This window comes from Ixodes scapularis, unplaced genomic scaffold (assembly GCF_016920785.2).
Source record: "Ixodes scapularis isolate PalLabHiFi unplaced genomic scaffold, ASM1692078v2 PGA_scaffold12__126_contigs__length_90152505, whole genome shotgun sequence".
NCBI classification, from domain to species: domain Eukaryota; kingdom Metazoa; phylum Arthropoda; class Arachnida; order Ixodida; family Ixodidae; genus Ixodes; species Ixodes scapularis.
This window is the reverse complement of record NW_024609838.1, coordinates 83,696,330-83,721,806: the sequence shown is the minus strand read 5'-3', so window position 1 is coordinate 83,721,806 and position 25,477 is coordinate 83,696,330. Positions and strand designations below refer to the sequence as shown.

The 25,477-nt window shown below is 47.1% G+C and overlaps 1 protein-coding gene across 1 annotated transcript in view; it reads right to left on the bottom strand.

Annotated features, from left to right (window-relative positions):
• Positions 1-286: 286 nt before the first annotated feature.
• Positions 287-25,477, bottom strand: part of LOC115319049 — a 47,986-nt gene continuing 22,795 nt past the window's right edge. The window contains exon 4 of the mRNA XM_040219328.2: positions 287-1,591. Coding sequence (XP_040075262.1) covers positions 955-1,591 — 637 coding nt within the window. The 3' untranslated portion in view covers positions 287-954. The remainder of the gene's footprint in view (positions 1,592-25,477) is intronic.

The following is a 25,477-nucleotide window of genomic DNA, read 5'->3' as shown; positions in this document are numbered from 1 at the left end:
GCTATGGGACAACGGTTTACACGTCTGGGAGTGTTATTTTCGCTAACGCTGTATATAAGTCTCCCTGGTGTATTTTTCTTGTATTAGTTTTTCCTGATAAGGTTATGCGATTATTATTTCTTGAATTGCCTGTCCTCGCACACATGCAGGTTTCATAAAACAACACTTACGATATGAAAAAAAAATAGACCTACAAAATCTTATTAATATTATTAATCCGCTCGGTGCTGCGTGTAATGGTGTGATACATTGTGGTTTCGGATGAACGCAAGCAAAGAGATTGAGATACGCCAAAAAGCCAACTCGTGTTTTTATTTCTTTTAAGGAACGTGCGCGTCACTTAAGCCAAAGTATAGCACATAAACGTAACGCGATTCATAGCTGAAAAGGTTTTTTTTTTCTTTCCGCCCCTTCACTCAAAAATGGAATCATGCAGCCAGGACAGAGATACTGGTAAAGAGAGAAGCGCGCCAGCCGATCACGGCGTCGGGTGTGTGCACTTTGTATTGCCATTGACCGGCGCAGAAGGGGATTTATAGAACAGGTTGGGGGAGGGGGGAAAGGGAGATCTGCTTTCAGGGGTGAAGCGTTGCCGAGATCCTTTTTGCTGATATAATAATGAATATTTCACAAAAACTGAACATTTCTTTCTAAAAAAGCTAGTGTTCTGTCGTTGTTTTATTTCTTGTTTTTTTCAAAAAAAGGATGGCCTTGGAAAGCTCAAAGGGCGGGGCCTCCCCCCTCCACACTCCCTGCCTTCCCCCCCCCCCCTGGCCTCCCTTAAATCTGCCCCTCGACCGGCGCCTTGGCTCAAAAATGGTACCGTGCAACCACTGCGAGGTGCTAAAGGAAAGAACAAAGTGTTACTCTTCCGTTTACAAGGGCTACACAAAAAGCGCTCTAGTAAAGGGAACAGTACAAACCTACTATGAACCACCGAAGGCTGCACGCGCGCTAGTTTGCGTTGTCGGTCATGTTGGAATAAAGTCCCTTGCTTAAAAGCTCAATTCGCAATACCGCCCAATCGGCCTGGGCCTTTAGCAGACGGCACGCCTCCTGAAGCAAGGTTACTCGCAGTTCTTTCTCGCGCGGATCCCCAGTTTCCGGACTCATATTTAACACGATTTGCGTGCTGCCCAAACCGTGCATTGTTAACGCTATTCTGGCTGAATCGTCGGTGGCGTTCCAGCCGTTCCTCGTGCTCTCGTACGAAGCGATTCGGAATGCAGGTTCGAGTGATCCCTTGACGCCTGCCTTCGCGTCCCGAGAATTCACGTCGCCTGCTTCATGTTTGATGGCACCGGGCTTCTCTCCGACGTCCCCGTTCATGGAGTCGTCGGACGAAATACAATAACTGTCGTCTCCGTCATCGGCGTCGTTTTGGACAGAGTCGGCGTGGTCAGGCCTCGCAGGTGGAGTAGGTGGCGGAAGAATCTCGCTTTCTTGAGCCCCTTGGTGACCGGACGGCCAAGCAGAAGTTCCTGGTTCGTCTGAGCCCCTGGGATGCTGGAAGTGGACGGGACTTGGCCGATCAGCCGCAGCCGGACTATCGACCAGGATGCCCGCGAAGCTCACTTTGGCACTTTCTATCCTGGAACAAAGTAAATCGCGAATACAAAATAAGAGACATTATCAAGGTTATGCCAGATCATTGTTTTCGCCCTGATAACGACACCCGTTAACGATACGATGCATACCCAAAGCCGCCGAAGGGGAGAGGAGGTATCGTTATCGGGGCGAAAAAAAAGTGAAAGCCGTTTACAACTCCCTGTAACGCCGAATTAGAGCGCAGCTCTTGAGGAGGAGAGAAGGGTACTTGGGGGGGGGGTGAAGTGACCTGGGGGGGTCACGTGACCTTGAGGGGTCATGTGACCTTGAGGGGTCACGTGACGATGCCGAGGATGTCATTAGTGACATCACTGATGACGTCATCAGTGACGTTGACGATGCGGACTCCGATGACGTCATCAGCGATGATGACGATGACGATGTCGGTGACGTCATCAGTGACGTCACTGATGACGTCATCTGTGATGATGACAATGACGATGCGGATGCCGTTGACGTCATCAGTGACGTCACTGGTGACGTCATCAGTGATGATGACGATGACGATGCGGGTTAGGTCATCAGTGACGTCACTGATGACGTCATCAGCGATGATGACGATGACGATGCGGATGCCGGTGACGTCCTATGGGAGGTCAGGTGACCTCGGCGGGGGGGTCACGTGACCTCGGCGGGGGGGGGGGGGGGGGTCACGTGATCCTGGGGGGTGGTCACGTGACCTCGGGGGTGTCACGTGACCTCAGGGTGGGTCACGTGACCTCGAGGGGTGTCACGTGACTTTAGGGGTCACGTGGCCTCGGGGAGTCACGTGACCTCGGGGGTGTCACGTGACCACGGGGGTCACATGACCCTGGGGAGGAGTCACGTGACCCCTGGGGTGACCTTGGGAGTCATGTGACCTTGGTTACGCCGACGCCGCTCAAGCCGGGAACGGGCCCCTAAGAGCTGCGCTCTAAAAACGGCCTGCTAAGACTCTCTGTTAGATCAACATAGATACGAAACTGCCAGCAGATGCTGCTTCAGCGAACAGCACCTATCTATCGCCAACAGTGCGCCTCCCATCAGTCGACGCGCCACCGTCTCTTGGGGGGGGGGGAAGGGCTGCTATGGAACTACATATTACGCTGCTTTTGAAGAACAGCGTCTAGATAGCGCTCCTTCGCAGCGTCTCCTAAGAATATTGTTTTGAAACGCAGCCTCTAGATTACTTGTCTCAAACTCACTGGAGTTTTTGAAACAAATTTCTGACTCCAGAAAAGTAAAGGGCCAACGTAGAGGGGGGGGGGGGGGGGGAATGTTGTTTTTGAGGAGAAAAAAAAAAAAAAATCCTTGAAGGTCCAGGTTGCGGAGCAGCTTTGTCCGCCCGACATCCTAAAATATTGACTTCGTACTCTGTGCTGCTTGTGAACTCGCCATTTTGCAAGTGACATATTTAGCTTTGAATAGTTTTGAGACTCTTTTTAATAAATACGTGATGGGGCAAGAAAAGCAAAATGGCGCCGCTCGAAGAACGTGCTGGCATTTTTCATGGAACAATAGGATATACCGTCGTTCCCCTGTCGTTCACCTCATTCAAAAATAATCGAATACAACGTCATAAAAAAAAAAATCTTTACGATACAGTTTTTGCCATCTTGTCGATTTTTAGGACCATTATAAAAATTAAGACTCCCGCTGGAGTGTTATTTTCTGGCCTCTTATTCATTAGGAAAATAATCCGTGGAGAAACGGAACAAGCAAAATGTGCTGCAGTGAGGAGACGTGTGTCATGGTCTTCGTTGTCGAGGCAAGATTGATTGAACTGCGTAGGTTTATTCTAGCATAGCAATAAAGGTGGGAGTCGTGCCGTGTCTGGTTGCGATCTTGCGGGGAGAGGGTCCGCTCGCGGAAGCGGCGGGCAGAGGTCAGGGTCACCCGGCGGCGGTGGCCATGATGATAACAGTGGCTGCGATGATGATATCTCCCGACAACGTGCTAGCGGGCAGGCGTTCCTCCGAACTGGAATTGACCCCGTAAGTGATGACATCATAACCTGGCGTCTGGGTCCAAACAAACCGTTGCTAGGGGCGTTGCTATGGACTAATGCGTGGAGACTCCACATGAGGCTAGATTTTTGCTTACAAGTAAATATTTTTTTGTAAGCAACCTAACTCCTTGTTATCTAATTATGAAGATGTTCTTCTCGTCTCAGTGTCGTATTGCAACAATAAAAGCCATTTCTGAAGTATTACACTCCGCTTTGCTTTGGTAGCAGACGACATGATAGATTTGCTGACCTCTGTTGCGGCGGGCGTCTTCAATTGCGCCGGTAAACAAGCGACAAAGACAAGTGCATTGCCGACGCCGTAGAGGCCTCCGCAATGTGCGTTTTTTTCTGTGAAGAACCCAGCTTAGTTCAGAGGGTGAAAATGCCGTAAAATCAAACCACGTCATGCAGATCATGTACAGTCGAACCCGTTTATAACGAACTCCATCGGACACGCATTTTAGTTCGATATATCAAGTAGTTCGTTATAGCAAATATCACTATTTCGTGAGGACAGCAAAAGCGAGAGAGATGAAAGGAAACTGCGCGGAATAGCGGCGAAGGCTGCCGAGCGTAGCGAGTCTCACGCCGGCGATCAGAGCCGTGTTATCGCGAGACAGCTTTCATGATGGAACATATGTTTTCATATTTCTATCAATAAATTTCAATATTGAAACATATCATCTAAGAAAGCCCGAAAATTTCTAGGTAACAGACAATAAATGAACACGATAATTCCGTAAAATTGAGAAGAAAAAAAAAGTCGTGGCACTTACGAGAGAGGTCTTTATTACCTGTTCTTTTGATATTACCGACAGAAGCTGGTAATTTTTGCCTGCGTCTTCGCTTTTACTGCGTCCTTCAAAATTTCGTCCTCGACGCGAGATAGCTGGTTTACCAGACTTAGTCCACTTCCCTGAATCTGGGAACAGTAGCGACGGAGCACTTCCGTCGCTGCAAGCGCCTCGTGAAGCGTCGGGCAAGGTGCCTCTGGGTCCTCTGCCTCCTCGTCGTCGTCGTCGTTTGCTGAAGCCGCCACGACCTCGGCGACAATTTCGTTGTCTGAAGGACTGCTGGTCACTGCGACATCATCATCCACTCCGAGAAAATCTTCCAGCTCCACGCCATCCGGGACCGCGTCGGGAAGACGGCCGAGGTCTCTCCACATCTCGTTTAAGTCGTCATCCGTAACCTCGATTGCCTCTTCGGTACTTGCTCTGTCGTTATCCAGGTACAGTCCCGCGTGGCGAAAACAATTCTTAATTGTGTTAGGCGCGATGTCGCTCCAAGCACGGCTAAGCATTTCAATAGCACCGAACAAATCAATCTTCAGTTCTTTTCCCACACGCAGCTTGGTGAGCAGCTGCTCCACTACACGCTTCCTGTAACCTTGCTTGAAGGCACGGATGATGCCTTGATCTAGCGGCTGCAGCACCGATGTCACATTAGGGGACAGGAAACGAAGCTGAATTTTTTTAGCGTGGCACCACAGTGATGCGCGGAGCAATTGTCGAGCAAGAGGCAAATCTTGCGGCCACTCTCGGACAACTTCTCATCCCAGTCGCGCAGCCAGTCCTCGAACAACACCCTTGTCATCCAGGCCTTTCCATTTGAAGTGTATTTCACTGGAAGAGACCGACACCCCCGTAGGCACATAGGGGCCTTGCTCTTGCCGATGATCAGTGGCGTAAGCTTGGAGCTCCCGTCCATATTCGTGGTGAGGAGCACCGTAATTCTAGCTTTGTTCAGCTTGTTGCCATGGCACTTCTCGCCTTGTCGTGCCAAGGTCCGACTGGGTAGGAGCTGCCAAAACAGTGCGGTTTCGTCGGTATTATAAATATCGCAGGGCCTGTACTGCTCCGTAATTGCTGGCCAGTTTTCGGCGATCCACTTCTTGACGCTTTCATTGTCGACTGCTCGACTCTCGCCGGCGACAACTTTGCCGACGATGTCGTAACGTTTCTTGAACCGTTGAAGCCATCCGGATCCGCCACTAAAATCTTGAACGTCGAGCAAAAAGGCAAAGTCTTTTGCTTTCTGCTGTAACATGGGGCCCGAAACTGGAAGGTTTCGAGCGCGAATATCCAAACACGCGTACAGCGCCTTTTCCACTCTGTCAAAGGCAGGCGCCCGAATGCGCTTTCCGTCAGCGTTCGGTCGATCTCGGGCCTTTTGCAGGATCGCTGGCTTGTTTTTCAGTATCGTACTCAGCGTGCTTCTGGCGATCTTGAAGGATGCGGCGACTTATGACTTCTCGCCGCGCTCAACGCGCCGGATTATTTCCACCTTGGTAGAGAACGGTAACGATGAACGCACCTTGGTCGCCATCTCTTGCGGGAACAGGAAGGACACAAAGAACAACGAGCCTCCTCGGCAAAACGCTAGGAACAAGAGAGCCATGTCCGGCCTGGTACGGCTGCAGGATGATGTCATCAGAACTTCATGGCACGCTTGCTCTATCATTGGCCAGCCCGCTTCCGCGGGGGCCGGTTGCGGGCGTTCGCAGTCGGTGTTGTGACTCATCTTCTCAAGGGTCATCGTGTTTTTCTTGGTTTTCTCTTGTCCTCTGTCGCTCCGTGCATGGCAGGGAAGCCAGCGCGCTTCCGCGGGGGTCGGTTGCGGGCGTTCGCAGTTGGTTTTGTGACTCATCTTCTCAAGGGCCATCGTGTTTTTCTTGGTTTTCTCTTGTCCTCTGTCACTCTGTGCATTGCAGGGAAGCCCGCCCGTCTCCACGGGGGCGGTAGCGGGCGCTCGCAGTTCGATATATCCGATGTGTGGTTCGTTATAGAAAGTATAGTTCTCATGAATATTGATCTTAAAATCTCGTGTGTTCGATATAGACCATAATTCGTTCTAACCGGGTTCGTTATAAACGGGTTCGACTGTACGACGACGACCTGAAGTGCATTACCGGCGTAGTGCAAGCTAGTATCAGAAACAAATCGTACGCTGTCAAGGTAATTCGTTTATTATTAGGGCTGGGCGTCGATTAAAAATTTTAACCCGATTAATCGCCACCCTTTAATCGATTAATTAATCGATTAATCGGTTGATTTTAGTAAAAAGCAAAAGTAGACATTTTGTCCTTACAATTTGTTTTATTTATAATAAACGGCGCATATATACAAACTTAATTGAGAATAAATGTTGATGTAACACACTCACAGACCACAACCCCAGCTGCGGAGGCAAAGAAGTTTGTTGACATTTTCCGGCAGGAGCGAGTTTCTTTGTTTGTTGACGATCATGTCTGCTGCGCTGAACAGACGCTCGCAGGGCGTTGAGGTGACTCGGACACACATCACACTCTTCGCAATTGGCACAATTTGAGGAAACAGGGAGCCCTGAGCTTGCCACCACTGTAGTGGGTCCAGTTCATCGTCCGTCACTTCGGCCATCGATCAATAAAGCGACACTTGGCAGGAGATGGAGGGCTCTTCATTTTCCTCCGAGAAAACAATTTTTTTTTTCTTGGGCGTGAGATCAGTAGAATCGTCCGAAGACGCACGCGTAAGCTGGGAAAGCCTTTCCCACACAAGTTCGCGGCAATCTTTTTTCGATGCATGCGAGGCTCTTGAAACGAGGATCGAGACACGTTGCCAGGTCATAGTCGTTGTACCGCGGCCACGCGCGAAGCCTCTCATCGATAGAGTCCACCAGCCTGGCCTTGAAGCGGCAGATGAAGGCAGGGTCACAGTCATTTGTCTTCATTTTATTCTTAAGCAGTTTTAAGGCTAGAATAAGTACAGACCGAGTAACGTACTTGTCCCCTCCAAGGAGCTCTGTAATGTCGAGCAGGGGCTTCAAACCTTCCCGAAGCTGCTCCAACATGTCCCAATCGACGTCTGTGAGGTGGGGAATCGACGATTTAAGGCTGCGGTACCACGGCGGCCATCTTGAACAAAACATTAGTTGAACCACCAGGGCGGCGTTGGCTGTCCGTGTGAGCAAATGCTGCAAAACCTGCGCGCCAATTTCAAAACCCTTTTTCCCGTCGCTTGCGACCTTGAGTTTCCTTCTCCACTCTTACGCCCCTCCTTTCACGTGTTCACCCTCTGGCGCGTCGCGCCCACGTTCATTGTTGGGAGGACAATGTACCGGATAATCCCCAACTTGAGGCCCCCTGCCAAAATTGTCCGGCTGCCAAGTGATTTGAGCGAGATGGGGTTTTGAAGCGGTATGGAAAAGTGGGACCGTCAATTTTGAACTATGCTTTTTCGATACTGCATAAGTTGTGTACGGGGCTGGCCAAGGCACGGGCGCGAGGACGTAACTGTATACAATGCTTGGGTTGCAGGAGCACTCGCGCGTAGAAATGGTAGGACGCGCTTTCTAAAATCACACGCTTACATTCCGCAGCGTTGCAATCCTACGAGTAAAAAAGAGTACATCTTCGGACAGTGCGTGGGTTCATGAGCGTAACAGTATAGTACATCTGAGCGGGTCCTGGATGCCGGCCGTACGAAAGACACACCTCGCGCTTCCTGTCACCACTGCCTATGTTTGCACGCGCAGCCGATTGGCGGTCCTTTCTTTATTTTGTTTCGTTGCTCTTTTGAAAATACTGAAACTAATATTTTCTCAGGCCCTGCTCATCGTACCTCTGCACTACAGTTGTGTAAACACATTGTGATGTAATTTGAGATATGGGACGGAGTGTCTACATTCTTATTTCGTGTGTAATGCCGGCATAATATTCCTTTGCTGCGAGAGGGTCAAAATAATGGTAGGGTCGGCAGCAAAAACTATTTCAATGACCGAATTATGATCAAACACCGGTAAAAAAATAAAAAAGAAATCACATGGGGACAATAAAAAGATTGCTACAAGAGGATGGTGCGAGGGGCACAAACAATATTCGGAGTGACGTTGAGGGAACGCGACAAGCCAGATCTTTCCTGATGGCAGCCGTAAAAGGAAGCGAGGTAAACGTTGATCTGGTGCCTCGTTTTGATCGGCTTTGCACGGAAACTCGTCGACTACCGACTATCTTGTCAGTGGTGAACATAGTAAACATGAACTGGATGATTTTTTTTTTTGTTGTTTTTGTTTCTGTAGCTAAATGAGAGTATGGAAATATGAGACGTCCGCTGACGCTTGCGTCGGCTAACGGAACCTCAATCGCCGATCGCGGCCGATGTCATGGGCGTATACAAATACATCAAGTTGTCTGGGCGGGAGCAGTTGAAGCGCCGCACTTTTTTGGCCGGTCAGTAGAGACTCCGCGAATTCTGACTCGAGGCTACTCTGTGCGGATGGAGCCGCTACTGAACACGACCAATCGGAAACCAAGGATGGCTGAAATTTCCTAATTGCCATTAGATTTGCAAATTCGTTCTTCCCGTCGTAGTAAATTCGTCCGAATCGCTATTCAATATTTACTAATCGATTATTTGGATGAAAAGATATTTCAAAATTCGTACGTGGCCCACCAAATGGCAATAAAATTGGTATAGGATTTCAAACCTATATAGTGTCACCCTAATTTACAAACTTGTTTCACTTGAAATTAGAGTTCACGCGCAAGCGAGCTGGTGGAAGCCTATACTAAAAAGGCCAGAAACAGGAGAAACAAAAAATAAATAAATAAGAGCGGGATAAGCGCAACACAGTCTCAAATCACAGCTGAAAATGGTTACTTGGTAACTGTAAATGTCCAGACATTGTATTAGTAAAATGTATATATATATATAAAAAGTCAAAAATGCGTACTGTCGGAGTTACTAATTCGAAGTTTATTCCGACGTTTCGAGCGGGGACCGTTCTTCATTAGGTGATGAAGAGTGGTCCCCGCTCGAAACGTCGTAGTAAACTTCGAATTAGTAACTCCGACAGTACGCATTTTTGCCTTTGTATATATATACATATATATATATATATATATAGAGAGAGAGATAGGGAGATAGATATTTTTCACTATTTGCTGACGGCCGAAACTAACTATGCAACACAATTTTCGCTAAAGGCTACCGTTATTTACAAAATATGAAGAGCGTAGTTATTATATCTGCAATACTTTGATAGCAGAAACGTAATTCGATCAAGCTACTTGATGAGTTGGCGTTCAATGAAGCGGTGTTCAATGAAATGTCCACTATTCGATGAAACGCCAATCAATAAAACAGAGCTTCATCGGACGAAGATGCCTAGCTGTTGTGATCCGCAATATTTCGCGCAAAAAAGAAAGAAAACAGAATAAACAACAAGTAAAACCACAGAGCTGCCCCGCCTCCGATTACCCTGCAGTTGGAGCTCGACCGACACATTGCGCCGATCAAGCATCACCAACAGCTCAACACCTAAATGCCACGGCGTTCACTATCTTTGTTTGGGTGATTCCACCCACTAATATAACAGCTCATACAATGCGCCGTGATAAAGTGCTTTTTGTCTTTGTGTATGTGTTTTCGTGACATCTAACCTCTGTTTGCGCTCTAAGAATGAAACCATGTATACTAAAACATCGATAGTGGTCTCTATTTTTAGCAACGCTCGCACACGTCTTGTCTTTGACGCAGTGGCATTCTCATCTCCCATACACGGACAATTGGACCAAATAGGTTGGTCGGCCTTCACTCATTAGCTGCGGAACGTTTTGACCGTGACGTATGTATAATTCAAAGAAGCACCGACAGGCGGGTGCTCCTTTGAAAACAAATCATGCTCGCGTACAGATATTTAGCGGCTATAGAATAGTCCGTGGGTATTTATTTCTAGGCCAACTCATCGGCGTCAGTCGGTACAGGCGCTGGAGGCGTGATGAAAATGCTGGCAGATGTCGGCTTGACGAGCCCCACACTCTCCCCTTATCGCAGATGGCAAATAAACCAACAACAATATTTGTCGACGGGCAATTGATTGAAGAGGCCAATCGGTAGTAGGATGACTCGACAAAGGGTAATTCATCAAAAATTCCAACTCGTTGACAATTGTCTGTGAGGCCATTCAGTTTCCACACTGCACTCATCTTCTGTATTAGAACACATACACATGTTAGACATTTTAATATAAGCAAGTTTCGGGCACCGGATATTTTTTTGAAAAGCTGTTTCACCGAATTTCGCATCTCCTGGTTCGTCGAATTTTGATATGAAATCATAATATAATTATTATACTTGTCACTTCTTCAATTAGAAATGGTTACAGATAATTATAAAATAAAAGTAGGCTTTCGCAAAAATTATGTCGATTATAGGCTATGCCAACGTTGCCGAACAGTAAAAAAAATGTTATGAGGGTGTTTTTGTTAGGGTTCAGGAAAGACAAAGGCGATTCTTCAAATGAGCACTGGTCACACAGGCCGACTGGTAACATAATTAAAGTAAAAGCACCGACTTCACAGAACAGGAAAAAACAATTTCATTAGACGTTTCGCCTCCCTTGCGGGAGGCATCTTCAGTAGTTACACAACAATGCCTGAGTAAGCTTCGTGGAGAGGGCCGCGTTTTTTGTTACACACGGATGTGTGTGTCTCTGCGAACCAACCACGATTCTAGGAGTTTTCGGGACCCCCATCTGTCCTCCCTCGCCAAGGTCGTCGCGGCCGGGAAGTCAAAATAATGCCCCATTGTCCACACATAGTACACCGGTTCAGACTTCAGTCGGGTCGCGTGGGATGCGCACGTGACGTCACGCTTATGTTTAGAAAGCAAATGCAAAGTTCAACCTCAAGTCAACGCTATTTATCACGAATGTCCGTGCTCCGTGGAGAGGGCCGCGGTTTTTCTTACACACGGATGTACCTCTGAGAACAAACACGATTTTAGGAGATTTTCGGGACCCCCATCTTTGTCATAGGGTGACTCGTTTATCGGACTGTTCGTCGCAGCGAGAGTACAGGGAAGGATAATAATTCATACCCTATATCGTACAGAAGAGAAGAATATTTAAAAAAAAGAAAACGAAGCGAAAATTTCGATTTCCCTTCTTGTGGACAGGGCATTGTAGGTGAACGTGGCTTCCTTGTTTGATTCGCCAAAGTATCAACAAAGCGGCATTTTACGATCGAGCGAGCACCGTCGCAAACACTGCCCAAAATAATTTTATAGGGAGTTTCACGGCTTTCCACTGCGACATAAGCACGTGGATAGAAAAACAAATATTGACAACAATAAATGTCGAATATTTTTGGCACGCTCACACCTGCTTTTTCTTCATAATTTGATGACTCATATGCTGATTTTGGATGCGGAACCGTACTTCTGACCGGCAATTTTATTGCGTACGCGAAGCTAGCTTTTGCGTGCAATCCACTAAAGTTAATTATTTTGGGGTGTCCTAGTTGGTTGAAGCGGTGCGCGTTATTTTTCGATCTCTGTCCGAATGATACGAAGTTTCACGTTTTCACCCTGTGAGTGAAGTGAGTTGGTCAGTGCTGGCATCGAAGGCTAACTTCGAACTCTAATTTGGAAATAATGTCTCTGTTGCTGCATCGCGGACAAAGATATATATGCTCTTATCACCGTAGCAAAATAATGTGGCAGGATTTGTGCTCTTGTTATGATCGTGTACCATTGTAGTCGACGTCATCCCAGCACGGCGTATCGTTTTTGTATTCTGTTCAGCCCTGCAAACCAGACTTAGGAAAAAAATGAAAGTTTGCACCTTGTTTGTTCAATTTTTTGATATACTGCAGAAACACATTGCGCCCCGTGTTTTTGAAGGCACGGTAGACGGTGGTGACGGTGAGGTGACCGACCCCCATGTCCGCCGGCGTCTCGCTCGACCTCCTCGGAGGACAGGTCGTTTTTACTGGTGACTGGTGCATACGTGGAGCAACTCCGCGCGCATTGCGTTCTTCATCTCAGAGAACGCAATACATGACTCAGCTCTATCTCGTCATCGCTCCAAAATGACAAGTGGAATTCGCAACTGTAGTCGGTGACAGGTCAAGAACGAAGTGGGAGGTCCTCCCACCCTGTTCCACTTCAGCGGAGCGAACGGGGGAGAGGAGGTCGCCCCCTCTCCAGCGTTCGCAAATGGCAAATTTTAGTTTATTAGGCCACTAACTGTCAATTTATGCTCGTTCCTTTACGTCCGCCGCGGCCGATAATGTTATCCCCGGGAATACCAAAAGTATAATTTCTTTCAGCAAAAAAAAACAACAAAGAAACAAAAATAAAACATAATAATAAAACGCCCGCTATATCACAGCTTTGACAACGCTTCACGTGCGTGAGGTTCGATGACCGACAGAGACCCACCACTGGCCGTGCTCCCGAAGCGGGGAAGTGCAATTTATGGAGACCGATCATATTATCAGAAAGGTGCAGACTAGGGAGCCTTCATGTGCCGCCGTGGGACCGCAGCCTTAAGGCTGCGGTCCCACGGCGGCCATGACATATGACGCTTTCAGCACGTTTTCGAAATGCGATCGTGGCGTGTTCAAGCTCGCTAAAATTATGTGTTATATATCATCTTGTAGTGTACAACATTATCTTTTATCTGATGTAGGATTTGTTTTCCTAGTGCAAAAAGCTAATTCAGAGGGCACCCGCGAACATTGACCTTTTCGGCAAAACATGGTTTCGTAGTACAGTTGTACAGGGTGCACTATTGGAGCAATTTCTTTCAAATTTTAGAATGCTATAGAAGAAGAGTGCGTTCATTGTCAACGGAGGCCCTTTTTTCGTTTTTTATTTTATTTTGACAGATATTTACTTTAGAAAAATTGACTTTACGGAAGCACTTCAGTCGCGAAGTTTTGGGTGCCTACTCGGTCATTTTATTTGAATCTTTTTACATCAGTTTGTAATTATGGTCGAAAGAGTTACGCTAAATTTCATTGTAATATGGCTTAAACTTTTTTCGGAATGCTCACGTGAAAAGTGACAAAAACCGTTAATTTTGGCAAACTTCATTTGGTAGTACAGTGGTACAGTGCTTAGGGATTGGCACACATGAATAAAATTGTAGGCCCGCAAAGAAAAACATATTCCGCTTTGCAAAGCGAGGCCCTTTTTCTAAATTTCACTTTTGATTTTCCATAAAAAAAGTTTGAATATAGGTGAAATCACGTATTTGTTGATAGTCAAAAACGAGTATTTTGACCCCTTTTGGCAGACATTTAGGCCGATATTTTTAGTATTAAATGGAGATTACTGTTCCAGGTCCTGATTATTAGCCCACATTTTCACTAATCGAGCCTATTTATTAAAAAGAATCATAAAACACACAGAAAACACAAATTGGATGTCTGGTTGCGCCCTCTATGTGGCGGTGGCTGAAATGTGACTACGCGAGGTTCAGGAAACGGCCGAGGATGGCGCTGATTCCAGCTGTGGTTGCCAGCTTCGGAAACTGGTTGTACACTTGGCTTCTTCCGTTTCTTGCAAAATAACGTGCTGGAAAACTTGGTCGAAACTCGTGAGGTTCTTTATAACACGGTACTTTCTGCTAACATAGCTTTTAGGAAGAATTTCAGTCGCTTTCATATTGTTAAACGATTTTTTTTTATGCGAGGCTCCACCGGTTCAGTTTGCTGAATAAATTGTTCACGGAATCGATATCGAAGTTTCAAATTACCGAAATGCCAAAATCGCCAGTTCTGCGTAGATACGCAGCGTGACGCACGTGCTTCTGGTGCGTGTGCACGTACGTGTTTGCTGCGCAGTTCTTCGGTTGCTGCGAGTTTTCGCGTATTTATTGTGCACTGCTTACCTCCGTCTGCGCACACATCTCATCCTTGTAACTACCCCTGCTCTGTTTGCCTAGAGTGAAGTTTGTGTCTGTCTTTTCGTTCGCTGACTAAGCTCGTGTCGGTGTCCTTCCTACTGGCTGCTGTTCGTGTTTGCGTACCTTGTGTGTCGCTTTGATTACTAGGTCCCCTGCTTATGGGGTGGAGCAAGCGGTGGGCGTCGCGCCAGGGGTGGGTCGTGATTGGGGAAACAGCTTAGCAGCCGACGCCGACTTCGGCGCGTTTCTTCTGCGCACGCGCGTACTGTCATTGATATCGCTACTTCGCGCCGTGACGATGCGCTGATCTACAGGCCGGTCGGCGCTCGCGTGATATTGTTGAAAATTCTCGAGCGTGTATTTACGTTTCGAAAGCCATAATAGAATTAAAGTGGACATTTGGCCGGCAGCCGGCATACCGTGGCTCTGAAAACAGATTGCTAGGAGTGCCCTCTCATTCGCTGGTTCCACGCTGGGTGCGCGCAGTCCGTGCTTCTGGCCTCCCCGGCCGCCCAAATGCGTTTTTCTGATGCTTGTTTTGTTTTCAGTAAACAGACAATAGATTCCTGCTGATATTCTCCTTTATAATCTTCACTCTTGACAACTCTTTAGTGTTGGAAGGAACTCCGTCAAATTTGACGATAATGCATGTGTAAGTACAACTGGAACCTCATAGTTGCAAGAATACTTTTCCTGGATTGTCCGCATTAGAGTGCCTCCATGTGCGCTTCGCGCACATGAAGGCTCCCTAGTCTGCACCTTTCTGATAATATGATCGGTCTCCATAGATTGCACTTCCCCGCTTCGGGAGCACGGCCAGCGGTGGTTCTCTGTCGGTCATCGAACCTCACACACGTGAAGCGTTGTCAAAGCTGTGATATACCGGGCGTTTTATTATTCTGTTTTGTTTTGTTTTGTTTTTTTTTGCTGAAAGAAATTATACTTTTGGTATTCCCGGGGATAACATTATCGGCTGCGGCGGACGTAAAGGAACGAGCGTAAATTGACAGTTAGTGGCCTAATAAACTAATATTTGCCATTTGCGAACGCTGGAGAGGGGGCGACCTCCTCTCCCCCGTTCGCTCCGCTGAAGTGGAACAGGGTGGGAGGAGCTCCCACTTCGTTCTTGACCTGTCACCGACTACAGTTGCGAATTCCACTTGTCATTTTGGAGCGATGACGAGATAGAGCTGAGTCATGTATTGCGTTCTCTGAGATGAAGAACGCAATGCGCGCGGAGTTGCTCCACGTATGCACCAGTCACCAGTAAAAACGACCTGTCCTCCGAGGAGGTCGAGCGAGACGCCGGCTGACATGGGGGTCGGTCACCTCACCGTCACCACCGTCTACCGTGCCTTCAAAAACACGGGGCGCAATATGTTTCTGCAGTATAACAAAAAATTGAACAAACAAGGTGCAAACTTTCATTTTTTTCCCAAGTGTGGTTTGCAGGGCTGAACCGAATTACGCCGTGCTGGGATGACGTCGACTACAATGGTACACGATCATAACAAGAGCACAAATCCTGCCAAGTTATTTTGCTACAGTGATAAGAGCATATATATCTTTGTCTGCGATGCGGCAACAGAGACATTATTTCCAAATTAGAGTTCGAAGTTAGCCTTCGATGCTAGCACTGACCAACTCGCTTCACTCACAGGGTGAAAACGTGAAACTTTGTATCATTCGGACAGAGATCGAAAAATAACACGCACCGCTTCAACTTGGACACCTCAAAATAATTAACTGTAGTGGATCGCACGCAAAAGCTTCGCGTACGCAATAAAATTGCCGGTCAGAAGTACGGTTCCGCAAACAAAATCAACATATGAGTCATCAAATTATGAAGAAAAACCAGGTGTGAGCGTGCCAAAAATATTTGTTGTCAATATTTGTTTTTCTATCCACGTGCTTATGTCGCAGTGGAAAGCCGTGAAACTCCCTATAAAATTATTTTGGGCAGTGTTTCCGACGGTGCTCGCTCGATCGTAAAATGTCGCTTTGTTGCTACTTTGGCGAATCAAACAAGGAAGCCACGTTCACCTACAATGCCCTGTCCACAAGAAAGGAAATCGAAATTTTCGCTTCGTTTTCTTTTTTTTTTTTATATTCTTCTCTTCTGCACGATATAGGGTATGAATTATTATCCTTCCCTGTACTCTCGCTGCGACGAACAGTCCGATAAACAAGTCACCCTATGACAAAGATGGGGGTCCCGAAAATCTCCTAAAATCGTGTTTGTTCTCAGAGACACATCCGTGTGTAAGAAAAACCGCGGCCCTCTCCACGAAGTACGGACATATTTGATAAATAGCGTTGACTTGAGGTTGAACTTTTCATTTGCTTTGTAAACACAAGCGTGACGTCACGTGCGCATCCCACGCGACCCGACTGAAGTCTGAACTGGTGTACTATGTGTAGACAATAGGGCATTATTTTGACTTCCCGGCCGCGACGACCTTGGCGAGGGAGGACAGATGGGGGTCCCGAAAATCCTAGAATCGTGGTTTGTTCGCAGGGACACACACATCGGTGTGTAACAAAAAACGCGGCCCTCTCCACGAAGCTTACACAGGCATTGTTGTGTGACTACTGAAGATGCCTCCCGCAAGGGAGGCGAAACTGGTCAGAACTTCAGCTTGGGCGAGTTGGTTATTCATGATTCATGGAGGCGTTTATTCATGGAGGCGTTTATTCATGGAGGCGAAACGTCTAGTGAAATTGTTTTTTCCTGTTTTGTGAAGTCGGTGCTTTTATTTTAATTATGTTACCAGTCGGCCTGTGTGACCAGTGCTCATTTGAAGAATCGCCTTTGTCTTTCCTGAACCCTAACAAAAACACCCTCATAACATTTTTTTTTACTGTTCGGCTACGTTGGCATAGCCTATAATCGACATAATTTTTTCGAAAGCCTACTTTTATTTTATAATTATCTGTAACCATTTCTAATTGAAGAAGTGACAAGTATAATAATTATATTATGATTTCATATCAAAATTCGACGAACCGGGAGATGCGAAATTCGGTGAAACAGCTTTTCAAAAAAATATCCGGTGCCCGAAACTTGCTTATATTAAAATGTCTAACATGTGTATGTGTTCTAATACAGAAGATGAGTGCAATGTGGAAACTGAATGGCCTCACAAACAATTGTCAACGAGTTGGAATTTTTGATGAATTATCCTTTGTCGAGTCATCCTACTACCGATTGGCCTCTTCAATCAATTGCCCGTCGACAAATATTGTTGTTGGTTTATTTGCCATCTGCTGTAAGGGGAGAGTGTGGGGCTCGTCAAGCCCACATCTGCCAGCATTTTCATCACGCCTCCAGCGCCTGTACCGACTGACGCCGACGAGTTGGCCTAGAAATAAATACCCACGGGCTATACTATAGCCGCTAAATATCTCTACGCGAACATGATTTGTTTTCAAAGGGGCACCCGCCTGTCGGTGCTTCTTTGAATTATACATACGTCACGGTCAAAACGTTCCGCAGCTAATGAGTGAAGGCCGACCAACCTATTTTGTCCAAATGTCCGTGTATGGGAGATGAGAATGCCACTGCGTCAAAGGCAAGACGTGTGCGAGCGTCGCTAAAAATAGAGACCACTATCGATGTTTTAGTATACATGATTTCATTCTTAGTCAGAGCGCAAACAGAGGTTAGATGTCACAAAAACACATACACAAAGACAAAAAGCACTTTATCACGGCGCATTGTATGAGTTGTTACATTAGTGGGTGGAATCACCCAAACAAAGATAGTGAACGCCGTGGCGTTTAGGTGTTGAGCTGTTGGTGATGCTTGATCGGCGCAATGTGTCAGTCGAGCTCCAACTGAGGGTGATATGAGGCGGGGCAGCTCTGTGGTTTTACTTGTTGTGTTGCATAGTTAGTTTCGGCCGTCAGCAAATAGTGAAAAATATCTATCTCTCTCTCTCTCTCTCTATATATATATATATATATACAAGGGCAAAAATGCGTACTGTCAGAGTTACTAATTCGAACTTTACTACGACGTTTCGAGCGGGAACCACTCTTCATCACCTAATGAAGAACGGTCCCCGCTCGAAACGTCGGAATAAACTTCGAATTAATAACTCCGACAGTACGCATTTTTGACTTTATATATATATATATATACATTTTACTAATACAATGTCTGGACATTTACACTTACCAAGTAACCATTTTCAGCTGTGATTTGAGACTGTTGCGCTTATCCCGCTCTTATTTATTTATTTTTTGTTTCTCTTGTTTCTGGCCTTTTTAGTATAGGCTTCCACCAGCTCGCTTGCGCGTGAACTCTAATTTCAAGTGAAACAAGTTTGTAAATTAGGGCGACACTATATAGGTTTGAAATCCTATACCAATTTTATTGCCATTTGGTGAGCCACGTACGAATTTTGAAATATATCTTTTCATCCAAATAATCGATTAGTAAATCGAATAGCGATTCGGACGAATTTACTACGGCGGGAAGAACGAATTTGCAAATCTCATGGCAATTAGGAAATTTCAGCCATCCTTGGTTTCCGATTGGTCGCGCTCAGTAGCGGCTCCCTCCGCACAGAGTAGCCTCGAGTCAGAATTCGCGGAGTCTCTACTGACCGGCCAAAAAAGTGCGGCGCTTCAACTGCTCCCGCCCAGACGACTTGATGTATTTGTATACGCCCATGACATCGGCCGCGATCGGCGATTGAGGTTCCGCTAGCCGACGCAAGCGTCAGCGGACGTCTCATATTTCCATACTCTCACTACAGAAACAAAAACAACAACAAAAAAATCATCCAGTTCATGCTCACTATGTTCACCACTGACAAGATAGTTGGTAGTTTACGAGTTTCCGTGCAAAGCCGATCAAAACGAGGCACCAGATCAACTTTTACGGCTGCCATCAGGAAAGATCTGGCTTGTCGCGTGCCCTCAACGTCACTCCGAATATTTTTTGTGCCCCACGCACCATCCTCTTGTAGCAATATTTTTATTGTCCCCATGTGATTTCTTTTTTATGTTCTTACTGGTGTTTGATCATAATTCGGTCATTGAAATAGTTTTTGCTGCCGACCCTACCATTATTTTGACCCTCTGGCAGCAAAGGAATATTATGCCGGCATTACACACGAAATAAGAATGTAGACACTCCGTCCCATATCTCAAATTACATCACAACGTGTTTACACAACTGTAGTGCAGAGGTACGATTAGCAGGGTCTGAGAAAATATTAGTTTCAGTATTTTCAAAAGAGCGACGAAACAAAATAAAGAAAGGACCGCCAATCGGCAGCGCGTGCAAGCAGAGGCAGTAGTGACAGGAAGCGCGAGGTGTGTCTTTCGTACGGCCGGCATCAACTCACGCACTGTCCGAAGATGTATTCTGTTTTACTCGTAGGATTGCAACGCTGCGGAATGTAGGCGTGTGATTTCAGAAAGCGCGTCCTACCATTTCTACGCGCGAGTGCTCCTGCAACCCAAGCATTGTATACAGTTACGTCCTCGCGCCCGTGCCTTGGCCAGCCCCGTACACAACTAATGCAGTATCGAAAAGGCATAGTTCAAAATTGACGGTTCCACTTTTCCATACCGCTTCAAAACCCCATCTCGCTCAAATCACTTGGCAGCCGGACAATTTTGGCAGGGGGCCTCAAGTTGGGGATTATCCGGTACATTGTCCTCCCAACAATGAACGTGGGCGCGACGCGCCAGAGGGTGAACACGTGAAAGGAGGGGCGTAAGAGTGGAGAAGGAAACTCAAGGTCGCAAGCGACGGGAAAAAGGGTTTCGAAATTGGCGCGCAGGTTTTGCAGCATTTGCTCATACGGACAGCCAACGCCGCCCTGGTGGTTCAACTAATGTTTTGTTCAAGATGGCCGCTGTGGTACCGCAGCCTTAATGGTACTGCTGTCCTCCATGGAGCGGCGCAAAGGCTCCTTCAGTTCAAGCAGGCTGGTTATCATTATGTACGTGCTGTTCCACCGTGTTGCGATGTCCTGCTGAAACTTCTTCTTAGGTGCTCCGAGTTGAGCGGCATGTTTTGAAAGGACGGCCTGGTTGTTCGAACTGTGTTTAAAGTGACCCACAGTACGACGACGGGCGGCTAGCAGTCACTCCACGCCCGTCACGCTGAGCGCCTTGTGGATACACAGTTGAAGCGTGTGAGCTGCACACTTCAGACTGAAAGTTTGCTCTCTCCACCCCAAGGCAGATGTTACGGGCGTTGTCGGTACAGTCAGCTTCTACCTTTTCAACGATTCCTCAATCTGTAGCAGTCTCCAATACCTCACTGGCATATTGTTCTGCTGTATGGCGCTCAGGTACGTGTCTCCTGCAATGTTGTCGGTCGAAGCATCCAGTCGTCGTCGATCCAATGCGCCGTTTTCCCGAGGTAGGCGTCAAAGGCGATGGAGGTCCAGAAGTCCGCTATTAAGCTAATGAAGCTGGCTGCCGAGGCAATCTGAAGAACTTTCGCTAGTCCGTGATCTTCCACAATATTGAGAGGCCGGCTAGAAGAAACAAGCCAAGATGTAAGGGCTTGTGCAATAGTTTCTTCTTTCTTCAGAGAAAGGGGCCTCAAAGAGAAAGCGCCGATGGTCGTCTGCTTTTTTGCAGATGATTCTTGTTGCAGCGAGATGCTTGGGTGCTTAGCTCTGAGATGGTATTAAAGCAAGCTTACACTTCCGCTATATGCGAAAGCTTTTTTGCAGATGAGGCAGTGAACTTTCTTTAAGTCAAAAACTTCGCCCCACGCAGTTTACTTTAAACCCAAATTTCCCTGAAAGGTTGCCCTTCATACTCCTGTATTCGTCCATGCCTGCGCAGGGTGTTGTGATGAGATACTTCTTAAACAAGTGACTGCGGCGCGACATGAAGGGAAAGGGCAAGGGAGACGGGGATGATTGGGGAGCGTCGATGCGTCGAAAACGTCCCTGAAGGTGTTAAAGGAGTTGTACATGAAGGACAAAAACAGGATGAAACATCCTCGTCGTTCATGTATCTTTACCAGCATGCTGTAATTCCACGACGTCCTTGAAGCTTTCAACAAACAGAAAATCCCCGGCGAAGGGGAGGCCCCTTTTTACGAGGAAAAGGGAAACGAGTCCATCCGGCTGCGCGCGGCGCCAACTCGTCAAAGACGACGAGAGAATGGGGGAACATCTGGAAGCACTTTGCCTCGGGCAGTGCGGATCCGCCTAGGTCGTTGCATCGAGAGACAAAAGCGAAGTCGAGACAGAAATTCCAACCACACAGATAAAACACGGGGTCGAATACTGAAGCAAGCCACAGCCACGGCCGGCTCTGCACCATGCTGAACGAGCGGTGAGACGAGCGAGGTCACGTTGTAGTGACCTCAAGGACGGAGCATAACCCGCAATGGGGACAAAGGCAGCCTTCGGAAGAGCTCTAGCTTTGTCGCTGCAAACCCGTAAGCCAACATGCTTGCGTGCCTTCAAAAAAAAAAAAAAGGAACTGCTGCGTGTGCTCAAAAAGAGCGCGTAGCTATAACGTCCAAATTCGTGACCGAGGTCACCGGACTTCCGTAAAGCCTGTTTTCATTCTGCTTTTGTCTTCGCTTTTTTCTTCCAATCCCGCGTGGCTCACGACGAATGATTTGTTTGTTGGGTGTTACCTACGAGTGAACACGGAGCAAGTCTGTATGTTCGTTTTAGAGCGAACGGCAATAGGAGAAAGTAAAAAAAAACGTATATTTACTCACTTTCGTTCGCCTCATTTTAACCGATTAACTGGTTAAAAAAATTGATCGCGATTAAAGCATTAATCGATTAATCGGACGGTTAATCGATCAATTGCCCAGCCCTATTTATTATTATTATTTATTATTGAGGTTGTCAGGTTATTAAAGAATTCCATGTCTATCGCGATTTTTCAGTAACCATTGCAGCGATGGTTACAACCAGGTACGACTCACCCTCACATAGCGCGAATCCACACACAAAATTTGGGATCTCGACCGATCGCCTGAAGTGCTTTTCTCATAATTAAATTACAAATAGCGCTAGGACGAGGACAGACGAAGAAGTGGACAGGACAGGCGCTAACTCACAACTGACGGTTTTATATAAGACGTTAAAGAAGAAGGTGAAGGCAGTGTCTGGTGTTGAAAAAAGAAGAAAAAACCGTGGGAGACAAATTGAGAATAAAAATATTGGATAAAAATTAATAGAAAAAAAAGTTAATAGAAAAAAAGGTGATCGTCCAAAGGCCGCCGATCAGTGCCTCGTACAGCTTATTTACCTTTTTACATCCAACAGGCACCACAGCCAAAGCTATACCGGCGCGAGCGCATAGACCCACCCGGTGCACCACCTCACGCGCTCACGTGCAAGCGTGATTATGTATAGTGGTTCAAGTACTGAACCTCTTTGTCCGTCAACGCCAAGGATGGTGCGGAGACGCATTTTTCTCCATTGGCTTGTATGTTCTGTGCTTCATAGATTTCCCTGTTCCTCTTTTCTTTAAAACGTCCGATCACTTTTGTGTTTGAAAGCAAAGGTGTGCAGGAGCAATCTCGCACATGCATGGCTAAATGTCCAGAAGGTGTTGACTGCAGGGTCAGGGCATGTTCTCTCAGTCGTGTGTTTATGCAACGTCCAGTCTGTCCTATATACACTTTCCCACATGTGAAAGGGATTTCATACACCACTCCGCTGTTGCAGTCGACATACTGGTGCTTGTGGTTTATGTTGCATTCATGATGTTGTTGCTTGACATTGTTGATTTTTGGGCACATTCGTTTTAATTTATCCGGTGCCGATAGGACCACTTGGACTTCAAACGTGGAGGCTATCTTCTTCATGTTGTGCGAAATCTTGTGGATGTAAGGCACCACAGCCGGACGGCGTCTCTTCTCTTTTATTTTTTCTCTTCTTTTGTTCGTTGTCAATAACTTCTCAGCGATGTCAGTTAGTACCGGAAAGGGGTACCCCGAAGCTTTCAAACGAGTCACTTGTAATTCGAAGCTTGATTTTGCTCTGTGCTCACAGGACTTGTTTAGCGCCATGCTTAAGCAATTAGACACTGTGCCTCGCTTTACAAGTTTGGAATGGGATGAGTCATAGCGCAATAGCCGTTTTTTAGAACGTGGGTGGTACATCCAGCAGGTCTGGTTCTTGTTAAAAGTAATCTGCAGTTCTAAAAACTGTAGGATGCCGTCCGTTGGCACCTCAATGGTAAAGTTGAGCTGTTCAGCCTGTTCCAGAAATGTGGCACGCACACTGTCGATAGGATGACTGTCACATTCATCGGGACGAAAAGGGAGGAGAACCAGGTAATCGTCGACATATCGAAAGATACGCGAGACTTGGTTGGTTGATATATTCTTAGCAATAGCCCGATCACAATGTGACCGATAAACGTCGCATTGTTAGCGTTTGTCCTGTCCACTTCTTCGTCTGTCCTCGTCCTAGCGCTATTTGTAATTTAATTATGTGTAACCAACTAGCCCGCCAGAATGTTTTAATTCAGTGCTTTTCCCACGGGTCCAATGCGATCTTTTAGCAAACGACAATCTCGATAGACGCCCGGACTTTCGATAAACCATATTTTGCATCGAATTCCACTATGAATTCTTTGAAGTTACTGGAAATCATTCTATTTAGAACAAATGCAATATCAGAATATCGTCTTTATTCACATGATTCAGATACCGGCGCCGGCTTGGCCGGAGGGCGTGTGGCAGATGGCACACTACTTGCATTCGTCGTCTGCTGCAGGCATCTTGAGGACCGGAAGTTGCAGTCGTAAATATTTCAGAAACAAGCGATTACCGGCACATTTCTGTCGAAACATATACGACATTCAAGCTTTCTAGATCTGTGATTTTTAGAAGTTTAAATCCTACTTCCGATTTTTGAACGGTCGGGTTTTCGTAGCGAAACCTAGCCACATGTATTTGTCCATAACAACGACCCTAGCAACGGTTTATTTGGACCCATGGCGTCACACCTACGGAGTCAATGGCTGACCTTGGCAAAACGACGCCGCTTAAGGGGGATTCAATTGATATTTATTTCTAGCCTTTTCCTCATAGATGGCGCAGAATTTTTCCGGAACAAACTCGTTGCATGTTCGCAGCTACGCATGCAGGTCGGGCGCTCGACTCGGGCCACGGGCTGTTCGCCGCCGATCTCGAGCTAGATCTTCTTCACTATCTTCTTCGCTCTGCGTCTGCCGCTGCAAGAAGCGGCTAACAGGCGGCGCGAGATACGAGCCACAACCAGAGCCGTGTATTGGGAGAGTTTGGCCAATAGGCGGAGCAAAGGCCGCCGCCAGCGCCGAATATTCCCCCTCCACTTAGAGCGTAAACTAAATTTGTGACACAGCGTCGACCAATCAGGAGACTGCGACGTCACAATATTACAAACGACATTCAAAGCGTGAAATAGAAGCGTTCAATCTCGGCCTCTCTACACCATCTCACAAATGTCTGCAGTGACGAAAAAGGCACAGGCGCGTGATCCCAGCTCAGCAAAACGCTTTTGTTTGTACCAGAACTCGTGCATAGGAGGCACTTTCCAAAGCCACGCGCTCGTGCCCATGCCTTTGTCTGCAAAAAGCAAATCGGGTTATGGGGATATTTATACAGCGTGTAGTTGGTAAGCCATTTAAAGTTGCGACGAGTCACTCGCTGTGGATGAGCGATTTAGCCAGTGCAGTACAACCGCTAGCCTGGGGTCTTTAACGTGCACCACGCAGTAGTGATACACGACCGCACGCCGGTACGATGCTCATCCAGATCGAAACGGGCAGGGGTGGGGCTCGAGCCCAGGATCCCTGGGTTCTGCAGCGCGAGCTTTCGCTCCACGCGGGTCGAGCTGGGTGTGCGTCTCAGCCTCTCAGCTGAGACGGGGAAAGAAAGCACTGCCAAAGCCAGCGCACGAGCCGAGTGGGACTCCGCGTCTCAAGACACTCGCGCGCCCCACCCTTTGCAGTGTTTTCTTTCAGCCAGTCTCGGGACGCTGTTCTATACTTCGTTTCAGCTTCGGTCCAGACGCAGCCGATGCTACAAGCGCGAGCATGTGGCCCAGAATAGTGCTTGCACTGCACAAGCGCGCGTGCTTGGCAGGGATGCTGAAAGCCCGGAGCTCGCGCTTGTAGCTTTGGCTGCGTCTGGACCGAAGCTGAAGCGAAGTATAGCAATTAAGCCAACATCAGCAGTGCAGACAAAGGCATGGGCATGAGCACGTGGCT